At 45.4% G+C, this 12,313-nt stretch overlaps 1 protein-coding gene across 1 annotated transcript in view; it reads right to left on the bottom strand.

Annotated features, from left to right (window-relative positions):
- The window catches only part of Usp5 (ubiquitin specific protease 5), a 68,665-nt gene extending 58,515 nt beyond the window's left edge, over window positions 1-10,150 (bottom strand). The window contains exons 1-7 of the mRNA XM_050169643.3: window positions 9,971-10,150; window positions 9,448-9,573; window positions 9,317-9,374; window positions 8,532-8,653; window positions 8,351-8,457; window positions 5,444-5,679; window positions 135-229 (exon numbers count right to left, since the gene is read on the bottom strand). Of these exons, the coding sequence (XP_050025600.1) occupies window positions 135-229; window positions 5,444-5,679; window positions 8,351-8,457; window positions 8,532-8,653; window positions 9,317-9,374; window positions 9,448-9,573; window positions 9,971-10,078 (852 nt within the window). The 5' untranslated portion in view covers window positions 10,079-10,150. The remainder of the gene's footprint in view (window positions 1-134; window positions 230-5,443; window positions 5,680-8,350; window positions 8,458-8,531; window positions 8,654-9,316; window positions 9,375-9,447; window positions 9,574-9,970) is intronic.
- Window positions 10,151-12,313: the final 2,163 nt, after the last annotated feature.

The raw sequence follows: 12,313 nt of genomic DNA, 5'->3' as shown, positions 1-12,313 counted from the left end.
TCTAACTTTCTTTTTGGTTCCATTAAATATGAATTAAAGAGATTATTCTATAGTACCAGCCATGACGGCCCAAAAATTCCAGTTCACATGAAAAAAAGTGTGCGATAAGAAGGAACCATAAAGGGGCAACTAACCTTTCTCATCTTGGCAATCTCTATGCCAAAGTGCTCAAGGTGCTTGGTGAGGTTGGTATCGATGACCATATCATCCTCATCGTAAGAGTGCACATCTGAAAACAGGAAGCAACACTAATCATAACCGGCACAACACTGGCATAACATTACACCTTAACCCAGCCCCCAACATGGAAAACCCTTTCTTTAAATAGAGATGTCTTGGCAAAACTTCTTGCTTTTCCAGCCTGTAAAGTTATTTTCACCACTTAAATAATGTCCCCGACTCTCCTTTTTGTTTCCTCATATTTGGAAAAGTTCCCATTTGAACTTCATTTTTTATCAGTGAACAAATTTCGCATGCTTAGAGCAGCAGTGAAGCTCAGAATTTCATGTTTGAGAAACTCCAGAGTCTGTCCATAAAAAATAATTTAAGGAATGGATTGAAAGGAAAGAATGAAAGGAAGCCACGTGCCTCTTGAACAGAGTTACAAGCTATAATAGATTGCATCAGTCCGTCCTGGAAACTTTACTCTCGCATATTCTTATGCAGCCTCAATGTATCAATGTGTGACAAGTGATACAATAGAACCTTGTTCATACGTTTTGTAAAAAAACGCGAGAAGAAACATACTAACCAGGAAAACAAACGATCTGAAGTAACTAAAAAATATGACATCTACGTAATGTGAAGCGTTGCGCGCATCATTGTGGTACGAGATGCCGACACGCATCAGGCTGGTGGTGCTCCGGCGGCCAGAAATGTGTTTTGTCGCTAAAGCGAAACGTGATGCCCGCGTCGCGCCGTCTGCAGCAGGGAACGGCAGCACATTTGTATTATCGCCTACTAAAAGCGTGCAATGTGCTACCAATGGCACTAAGCACCACACGCTATAAAGCAGATACGTGAAAATCCTTATCGCAATAGGTTTGGTGGCGACAGCTATGAATGCGGCATGCGATGACCCAAGCGGAGATTTGCTGGTACCGGAATAAGAAGCTGTGGGCGCCGTCATTTTGATGCGAGACAGGCAGCTAAGTACTGACATCGATCGCGTGCTCTTTGCACCTTTTCTTCTTCACAGAGCATCTAGCAGCCGTAAAATGTATATATGATTGCAGTCTGCAGCAGGGAACGGTGGCACGTTTCGGTTATCGCCTATGAAAAGCGTGTGCTAAGCTTTCGACGGCACCACATGGTGTGAAACAGATAGGTGAAGGTGCTTATCACAATAGAATTGACAATGATAGCAGTGAATGCTGTGTGCAACAATCCCAGAGAAGATCTGCTGGTACCGAAATGAGAAACTGAGTAAACGACGGCATTTTCACATGAGAAGGGCAGGCGAGTATTGCAGTGAAGCTGCCACGGCGGGCAGCTATATACTGTTCTCGATTGCACGTGCCTTGCACATTTTCTTGTTTACACGAGATCTAGCGGCCAGAAAACGTATCATACAATCGCAGTTTGGCGCCGTACTGAACGTTGACGACAAAATATTGTGTATTCCAGGGACGTACAAACCGGTAAAAAATGAGCGTAACTCTATTGGGTCATCTTTTTGTGCTCTTGATTGCGAACATTGGCACTGGGAAAACGTACGTAACAAGAATGTATCAACGAGGTTCTACTGTGTTGTATTTTTGGGTGTGTAACCGGTACCAATAATTCAAAACATTTAATAAAGTCGGGGTGAGGGTTATATGTAAATTTCGCCTTGAGGCGTGGCTTTATGGCAGTCTGGGGAGCGCTGCCACGAAACCACACCAAAAGCCAAGGTTCTCCACCATTCAAAGTTTCATTATTTCTTGCAGAACCCCACCCTCTTCCTGCCCCTGCGTGTTGAAGCTTCGTCCTTCCCTCCTTCATGGTCACACATCCTCTTCCTCTTGATGGTCTGCCTGTTTTGTGTTTAGTAGTTGGTGAATAGTGCACGCAGTGCCAGCCTACTAGAACTGAAATCACGATGAGCTGGGCTCAACATCCATCCTAGCACAGCAGAAGCTGAAGGAAAAGCTGTATTCACAGGTTGAAGCAAATCGCGATTTGAGTTCATGGATCATGTATCATGTGATCATGTCACTCGTGCCCACAATGCTCCTACGGTCCATGTAAAGAGCTTCGCGATATGGCGGATAGACAAATCATAGTTGGAATCTTCTGCTCTGTTGCCGCTGCCACGCTAGGGCTGCTTCATCTGCGCTGTCGTGCTCTGTCGTGTGAATGCTAGCTGCGAAGTGCTTCGATTCATGTGACATGTCTGATTCGTCCACAATCATGTCCATTCTGTGAACCAAGCTATATGTATCAGCATAGCCGGTGAGAGGGGAAAGTGGTCCTGGTCGAAGATAAGACGTGGTCGAGCGTGCATCCATGAATGTATACTGTTTTTTCAAGTAATTGAGCATCAATGTAGGCACTTAGCTTAAGCTCGATATAATAAAATTCAATACAAATAAATTATCGGTATAACGAAGTATTTAACTTTTCATAAGCTCTTGTCCATAGAACACCATGTATTTAGAACCTCAATATAACGAAGTGTGTTTGTATGCAATTTCAATACAGTCGACGACTGATAATTTGGACTCCACGGGGAACGTAAATAAGTCCGAACTATCGAATAGCAAAAAAAAAAAAACTGATGTATCCAAAAAAGATCATTTTATTTATGTTTTAAGGCTCCTGTGTAAGAAATAAGTGGTTGATTCGTTGCTGCACACACTTCCGCTTACGTGGAACCAAGTACGCCAGCGTTTCTGCCAGTTTTGTGCTGTCACTGCCAATGCAAGGACTGCAAAGGCTCAAGTCCATAAGTGAAAGCTCCGGAGCACACGGCACATCATCATCATCCAAGTTAGAATTGCTGTTTTACGGTGGGAGAACTTGCTCAATTATTTCAGCATCATTCAGTTTGGCACAAGACAACACCGCACCATCGACGTCTGCAAAGTCTTCAAATATAACGGCGGCAAAAATTGGCACACCGCAGCCCAGCAGATTATCAATGATATCCGCATTTGAACACATTGTGGTAGGAAGCAGGTTCAGGCTCATCAGTTGTGGAGTCGTTTGGACTGCGACTCAAGACTCCTTCCGAGTCGGACTGCGAGGGCACCGATGGTGCCATTTGACGCAGCCTGTGGATAAGTTAACGAGAAATACTTCTTGGAGCCAGCAGAGCGCTGTCTGGAATGCAAACTAAACAAACAGGCAAACAATAATGAAACGCTGTCCGAAAGGCAAACTCAACAAACAGAACGGCGAGAGCAGGCCATGTGTGGGGTTGCCAGAATAAGATATGATGATCGTGATGTTGATGCGACCTATAAGTCGGGCGGAGCCTCCAAGATCGGCATTTGCAGTTAAATCTCTCGAGCATAATGCTGCAACCAAAGCAATGACTCAGGGATTACCGTCTAGCATGTAATCTCTGAAGCCATACTTGATTTCTTGTCGAAGTTGTCACAGGAGATAATGGCGGCGGAGTCAGCGAGCGGAGTCCGGATAATGAAATGTAGAGCTGGCAGCTGTCCGAAATATTGGTCATCTTTACAGATTATGTCTATGGGACCATTGGTGGTGCCGTGAAGCTGTCCAAATTACCGAGTACGTACAAATTATTGGTCAGCTACTGTATAACAAAATTTTGCTCCCACCGCAAAGGAATGCCGAGACAATAAATGAAAACTTCTGCAGATGCAAACGGTAAATGATTGAATTACAAGCAGCTGCTTGAAAATGCGGCTCTCAAATCGTGCTCGGCGCAACAAGAGCAACCACTGAAGTGAAGCTGCATCATGTTCCGTATAAAGTACAAGAGCGATAAGATCCTATCGTGACCCGCCCTCCTTGTGCTTTAGCTATGCGAGGGTGAGACAAGAAAGATGGTGGCTTCATGAGTGACGCCTTCCCGCACAAGCAAAGGGAAAGAGTGGGAGGGGAACAAGCTCGCGGTAGCGAGATCAAGCACGCGTGAGGGGCGGGAAGGGGAGGATGTGACTACGCATGGCTATAACCGTGGCTGAGCGCATACGCAGTCACACACCCTGCTCTAGAGGTAATCTGCCGCATGTGCAAAGAGTGGGCATGCCGAGATGGCGTGGCATCATGTAAGCTGTCTTCCTACATGTTTAGTATGGGAGGTTGTGTAACCTCTAGTTTCGGTGACTCGTTGGAGCAAGAGACAGATGAGGCATTTGCTCCCCGCAGCTGGCACTTTTCATGATAGCATCGTGCCAGTACGGGCGATGCTATCAGCCGTGGAGGCTGGCTTAATTCATACCGCTGATATGAAGGTATCATCGAAGTGGCTGAAACAGTTTCATTCGTCACCAACTCCCAAATTTATCAAAATGAATTGCTTTCCGATTCAAATTTGCTTTTCTTAATTTTCCAATAATTTGGGAAACTTTATGGTCCCTTTACGTGTACGAAAATACGATCGGCCTCTGTAATTATTTGCATAAAAGGTCAAAAACGAAATTTCAACATGATGAAAAAAATTGCCGCAAGCTATTTGCACTTTTTTTTTCCCCAAGCTGTTCTAATCGGGGGTGCTGGTTATATGTGGTGGTGAGTTATGTGCTGAAATATATGGTAAATGGTGGTCAAACGAAGCGTAATTTCTCACATTTAATTTGTATAGCTGTACATGCCACAAAGAACATATTACATAAATAAATGGGGCTAAAGGAGAGAAGAAAAGGAGAATTAGGCAGTAGCAGATATGCATACGAAACTGCAAAATCGACATTCAAGTTGGTGCTGTACTATGGAAGAATGGATGTGAGCAACAGACTACGACATCTAGCTTCATGATTTAGGCGATAAGCTTTTAGATTATAACAATATAACCAACAAAATGTGACATCACAACTGGACTGTTGCCATATGGTCACAGACGGCTACTACAGAAACACAGGAAGCAGACAGCAAGACTCAAGGCCTCATGAACTCAAACAATGGGAAAATGCAAGAGGAAAACATGACATGAGGCATGAGACGTTGAGCACTTAAAAAATATCAATCACCTCACCCGCCACTGCTTGCATAAAACATTCAGGAACACAAGATGTTTTTGTTAATCGTGCCATGTTGCTTTGAGCATGCAGTCAACTGAAAATCTCTCATTATTAATTTTCTCCTGTGCTTAGAATCACTAAATATATCCCTTAAAAAACAGCCTACTTTATTACTAACAAAAGTAGCGTGCACCCATGACTTTCTTTCACGACATCAGCTTTTATGAACTGAGCCATTTGGTGCATGCTAAGAGTGGCGGCCAAAAAAAATAATAATAATGACAGGCTTTGACATCAGTACTCACCAGCACCCTCTGGCGTGATAGTTCCAAGCTTTACTGCAAGTGGGTAGCCAGTATTTTTAAAGTGTTCCAGCGCATGGTTGTTGCCGCCAGTGCCCTCAAAATGCTTTCGGCCACAAAGAATGGCACCGTCTGTTAGGTTCAGCCACAGGTTCTCTGTGAGGTCACACTTTTCACACTTCCAGCCCGTTGGTGCCACTTTCACGCCATTGTCCAACTGCACCAATGTGTCACTGTGTCTGTAGAAATAAACCAAACAAAAAAGAAAGCACAGCTCATTGATAATGTTAATCTCCATTAAGATTAAAACACTGTCCATTAGGATAATGCTACAGTTTAGGGCCAGCTTGAATTTCTTTATTTAAAAGCAGGAAGAATGGGAAATGCTTTTTGAGACAAGTGATGAACCATTTTGATTAAAATTTGCTGCACGGAGGGAATTCAATTCTAGCGGGTTTATAGACTTATTTGGATTTTAATTATTTTACAAAAATTGGCGAAAATCAGTAAATATTGAAAATTGTTTTGAAGCTAAACATTTCGACAGAATTATCTGTCTGGATGGAAAAATTGATTAGTGACTCCAAGCAAATAAGCGAATTTATTAGCCCGTTTCGGAGCCCATTTGGCACCTTCTTCAGGAGGTATTCTTCGGAGGTCACAGTGTGCAGCTTTTAAAAGGTCCTTCGTAAAGAAAATAATCACCACCCAAGCACTCCATACAGATGGTTAACCAGCAAAGCTGAAACGTGCGGCCTCGGTGTTTATCACTGGGTAAATCCCGACAGTTCATTAAATCACAGCTTAGTAGGCTGCCACATCCTCATTATACAGTTGCTGCTTGCGCTTGGCTGCACAGGCCTGTTCTTGTGCCAGGGCTGAAGCATCGGCAAGGCGTAGACGAGCTCGTTCCTGGTTGTGCTCACAGCACTGCTGACCGAAAGCTGCCTGCTCCTAAGGAGTACGTATGACGCGTGGCCTACCCATTTCGGAGCAGGAGAGAAACTGCTGCGTGCATGCTCGGCTGCGACGGAGAGCATCGACGTCACTACTGGCGCAGCTAATCCAACACTACCTAGATAGCACAAGGCCTTTTCACTCTAATCCATGACATCATGTTACCTGGCCTGACTGCCATAGGATCTAATGGAGATGCTGCCGAGTAGGCAACAGTGATTTTGATGCCACTTTTTTTGTTACGCCAGCCTTGTCGAAGGAAATTTCAGACCAGGTAATGCGACGTCATAGATCACAGTAAACAGGCATTGTGCTATCTAGGTGGCGTTGGCTAATCGCGTGCCTCTTTCTCTCTCTCTTTTTTTGGCACATGCTCATGGGGTTGTGCCGGAGGAGTGTACAAAGTACAGGCGACTGACAGACGGACGGGTGGACAAATTGGCTAGCCATATACAGCTTCGCTGTAAAAAGGAGGGGAGAGTGAGGAAGGTGGAGAGACACTTGACCAAGAACCTTTTTTTGACAGATGGGGAGCGAGAAAGGGCGGGATGGCTGCAGCGGTGCTGGTCGGCTGGGATGACCGATGCTGAGAGTGCTTGACCCATGGGAATGCCATTGAAGTAGGGTGGGGGGAAGCACAGACGTTTTCGTGTAGGTGACCTAGAGTTGGGATCTACCTGGCTGGGCATCTTCTTTTCGTCATGTCACCAAGGCCATGGATATAACAGAGGGTAGGTTGCCCTTCAAGCCTGGTAGATCTCCACTCTAAGTCAGCAACACCAAAATGTCTACGCTCCCCTCCCCCCTTGACCCCCGATGCTGGGTGCCGCCACAGCCATCCCACCCTTTTGCCCTTCCCGTCTGTCAAGAAAGGTTCCCGATCAAGTGTCTCCCCACCCTCCACACTCTTCCCTCCTTTTATTTACGAAGGACCTCTTAAAAGCTGCACACCGCCACTTCCGAAGAATACCCCCTGAAAAAGGAGCCGAATGGGCTCCAAAATGTTGGGCTAATAAATTCGCTTATTTGGTTGGGGTCACTCGCGAAGTCCTGAAAAATGTTTACACACTAAGATGCAGCAGTGAAAGAAAAACACAGCACAGCAATATGGCAAGATGGGCTAGTTGGCTGATGTTCATTGTGAAGGATTTCTTGAAGCACAACATCTGACACACACAAAGAGGTAAGAAACAAAAAAAAGAACAAGACGGAAAGATACTGTCCTGTCGTCTTTTTCTTTTCTTGTGTTTTGTTTCTTTTCGTGTACATCAGTCGTAGCACTTGAAAAAATCTTTCGAACAGATATTGCAATTTTGTCAACTGCATCTATCAGGACACCCAAAGCAGGTAGACATAATGTAGCATTACTTCACAAGTGATGCAATATATTTATTATCCTCTCCTAAGTATTGTGAAAGTTGTATTCACCAATTTTAAGCACACATCAAAAAGGGAAACAATGTACGTCATATAAATCTTGTCCACTTCAGATGTGCTAATGGGTGAGGTACAACTTATTTCGTAGCACTAAGGTCTTGTGTAAAACAGAAGAAGCTGTGTATAAGAGAGAATGCAGCAATTGACACCCAAAACAGTGCACAGCCACGTGCACACACTCTTCGACTCCATGTAGCAGTGAGCAATATGCAGAGAGAGATTCTGGAATTTGCCCATCATAGCACAGAACACAAATACATACTCAGACACGCAACGATAGCACAAGGCACAAACTTGGTAGAGCGACTACTCAACCGTTTAAAACACTTATTTCCCACAACATTTTTAACACATTCACATAAATATAGCTTTTTGCAAGAAGCATTAACCGATCACCTATTTTGGTAATTTTCCACGAGGTAATATTTTTGCCCGAAGTGTGGTTGTCAATTTTTTTTTTTTTTTCATATGCCTATAGCTAGACTTGGGGTGAGCGCACCAAGGACCTACACTTACTTTGATGGCACCCTCTTCTCTCCATCCCATGTTCCAGCTAAAGCTTCCAACTCATTAACTACACTGGCAGAGTCGGCCGCGAGAACAGCCGTCACGGAATGCTGCACCTGAAAGGAGGAAGCAAATGAATGCAATTCACATGCATGTGAATAATCAATGAGAAATTGGTAATGAGACGTACCACTTCGGGGAGTTGTGTGTTTGGTAGAGGAACAGAGTCAAAGTTTGGAAAAATGACAAGAGAGTTGTGATGTTCATATTCGTACTTCTTGCCCTGGTCAAGAGGAAAACCCCCTTCCACACCTACAGACAAAAGTTGCACACAACTGATGTTAAAAACATACTTATGAATAAGTACCGATAAGAACCACAAAAAGTGCTTTTGTTATTGTCTGCAATATTTGTGCCCTAAGCTATGCAAACTTATGTCCCTCACAATAAGTGAACATCATGTAAGAATACTCCAATTTGGATCAAATTTATATGGGTAAAATTCTGCCCATGTGAAGCCCACTTTTAGCAAGATCAACTTTATTACCAGGAAAAATTTTTAAACGGCAAGGAATGACAGTCCACCTGCAACACCAACAGGCAAATGTTGCAAAACGTCTGCAATACACTAGTGCTCAACAGTGTTGCCTTTTAAGTGCCTCTTCATGTAGCCTTGAGTAAACCCAAATCATGATCCGATTCTCAGTTTCAAGGCGCTTTGTCATGGAGTAACATTTAGAGGATTTCCAAAAAAAATTAATTTTAGGGGTTTTATGTGCCAAAACAATAAAAACTTCTGGAGAGATGCGCTCTAACATAATACAATTCCAATTCATATTACATGTATGCAAGTATACGCGCTATTCCTGGCGGGCTGAAAGCCGATTACAGTCGAAAAAGCGCGCTGCAGTGGAAATACAGCGCAGTGGCTTGTGCAAGCTGCAAAACTAATTCCAGGTCACATGCATTGCTCACCGATCGCCAGCTTCGTAGGAGGCGCAGCCCTCTTGGCAGCCGGCGTGTCATCCGCCACCTGCAGTATGTTTACATCGTGAATAATTTTCGCGAAAGCCTCGATATCACGAAACAAAGCTTGCGCCACACACCTCCTTTTTCACGGTTTTCAGGTGAAGGTAGACAGCGTTCCCAGTTTTTGCGTAACGCCTCTCGACAAACTTCTTGGAAAATCCAAGAAAAGTATTCAGGCACACATAGAGGCCTCCTTCAGATTCCTGAAATAAATGGCAGGATGTCTCGCTGAATGCGCATGGGCCGCTAGATCAGCTCGCTGACTAAAGTTAAGGGCGTAAGGGTGCGGTGCTGGAAGACCATTCGTAACGCAATATATGCCCGTGCCAAACCATTTAACGAACGCGTTCGCGCCGAAAACATTCGGAAGGATTTACCAACAAAAAGAAAAGGAAATAAACGCAACACTCTGGACAATGCACAAGTATTAAGGCAGAAATATTTAATTAAAGGAACTAATAAAGAGCAGAGGCGATGTCAAATACATTTATGACGGTAGGATCGAATGCTTTTATGTTGCGTCTTCGACATTGCCGGCGAGTGTCGGAAGAACGAGTGTATCGCTGTGAGTAAGGAGACAGCGTTTTAAAGGAAACTTACTGGCGTGTCGAATGAGAAGACGCACTCATCTTTATACACTTTGTCCGCGTGTCCAGGAATTCGGATTCGGGCGAGATGCGGAGCGAGCTTCTCGGCGTACGTTGCCATGTTGGTTACTTCTCTTTCGAACGTGTTGACTGTGTGGATTAGAGAGCAAATTCTAAACGTTCTAAACTTTGGGTTGCCAGACCAAAGAGTAGTCGAGAAAAGGGAGTCGAGGTTTAGCGGGTAGCTGTACGCCAATCCAATGCCTGCCAATCACGCTCTCAAACGTGCTCTCAAGTATACCAATCTTGTCTTCCTGCGTTGGTTATATATTAACCAATCGTATATATTGTGAGACGAGGTTTATGCAGCCATCCTGTTCTTTATTCTCTCGAGTGAGAGCTCCACCCTATGGCCCCATCACCAGGCCCCAAAACGGTGATGATGAGTATGTACAAGTGAGAATATGAAGCGTATGAATAATGCTCACACTAATTTCCCCGCGTGCACAAGCGGCCAGCCAGTTGTTCTTTATTCTATGGGCCAGCCAGGCCGCAACTTAGCCAAGGGGGTAACGCCGAACGAATCGTTTGAGGCGCGAAACGTGTACGATCTCCGAACCACGATAACGACGGTCCGAAGAAACGTCTACGGGAGTAACGCAATAGTTCACGGGGGATGTTTGTTCGTTAATAATGTAGGGTCCAAAGAAGCCGGATTCAAACTTCTCACACAAACCGAGTGTACGAATGGGCGTCCAAAGGAGCACTTCCTCCCCAGGACGAAACGAGACGTCGCGACGAGAGATGTCGTAACGTTGTTTGCGATCTAGCTGACTGACTTCGGTGTTGAAGCGAGCACGTTGACGGCATTCCTCAAGTCTCGAGACGAACTGTTCGGGTATACTGGCCGAGGTGTTAGTTGGGGCACTGAAGAAAGCGGCGTCGATGGTGAATGTTGGTGAACGGCCGTTAACTAGGTAAAGAGGTGAGTACCCCGTAGTTCGTTGGATAGCGGTATTGTGAGCGAACGTCACAAAAGGTAAAAGTTTGTCCCAGTTGTCGTGGTTTGGCCCGATATACAAATTTGATATCATATCTATTAATGTGCGATGAAATCGCTCGGTTAAGCCATTTGTTTGAGGGTGATATGCAGATGTCGTCTTGTGAACTGTGCCACAAGCTCCGAGTACTTCTTTGATCATTGTTGACAGGAAAGTCTTGCCACGGTCACTTAACAGTACACGAGGTGCACCATGACGCAGCACAATGGCATCCAAAAAGAAGGTGGCAACGTCTGAGGCCGAACTAGAGCGTAGAGCAGTGGTCTCTGCGTAACGTGTGAGCTGGTCAACAGCTGTCACGATCCATCGATGACATGCTGGCGCGTTATGGGCAGAGGGCCGACTAGGTCTGTCCCAACGATGGCAAAGGGTGTCTCGGGACATGGGATAGGCTGTAAAAGCCCAGCAGGAGCCGAAGTCGGCTGTTTCCTCCGTTGACATTGGACGCAAGAAGCGACGTACAGTACTTGGCCACAACGGTAGACATGCCTAGCCAAAAGAAACGGCTCCTAACGCGGTGGTATGTCTTGTGGAAGCCCAAATGGCCAGCAGAAGGGTCGTCGTGAAAAGCTTCAAGGACTTGTGTACGCAGCGAACGTGGAAGAACAGGCACCCAGCGGTGTCCGTCAGAGTTGTAAATGTAGCGGTGCAGCACATCGTCGTCGAGCTTATATAAATAGGCGCAGTTGTCGACGTAATCTGGCATTTGGTGCAGAAGTAGTTGCGCACAGGCGTTGGATAATGCCGTTGTAGTAGGGATCAGAACGTTGACACGAGGCGAGCTGAGTGACGCGATTGGAAGATAATGTGCCAGTAACCGCTAGAGGTAATAACGAGAGTGGAGACTTCGTCTCATCGTCAAGTGGCGAGCAATGGAGAGATGCACTCGAAGGTAATAGTGACAGGGGGCAGCGAGAGAGAGCGTCGGCATCTTGATGCTTTTTCGCAGACTTGTAGACAACGTCAAAATCGTATTCTTGTAATCGGACCACCCAGCGACCAAGGCGCCCAGATAAATTTTTGATTGACGACAACCAGCATAAGGCGTGGTGGTCGGTTATGACCGTGAAGCGGCGTCCGTAAAGGTATGGGCGAAATGTTTGTATCGCCCAAACTACAGCGAGACATTCCTGCTCTGTGATCGAGTAGTTCTTTTCGGCAGCCGTTAATGCGCGGCTGGCATAGGCACTCGTGAGGTCGTATCACGCTGTAGTACAGCACCGATTCCATGGCCACTAGCGTCGGTGTGCGAACAAGTTGGTGCGTTCTCATCGAAGTGACAGGGGGTCGGTGGT

This window comes from Dermacentor andersoni, chromosome 3 (assembly GCF_023375885.2).
Source record: "Dermacentor andersoni chromosome 3, qqDerAnde1_hic_scaffold, whole genome shotgun sequence".
In the NCBI taxonomy this organism is placed as follows: domain Eukaryota; kingdom Metazoa; phylum Arthropoda; class Arachnida; order Ixodida; family Ixodidae; genus Dermacentor; species Dermacentor andersoni.
Note: the sequence above shows the minus strand (reverse complement) of the source record. Positions and strands in the feature narration are given on the sequence as shown.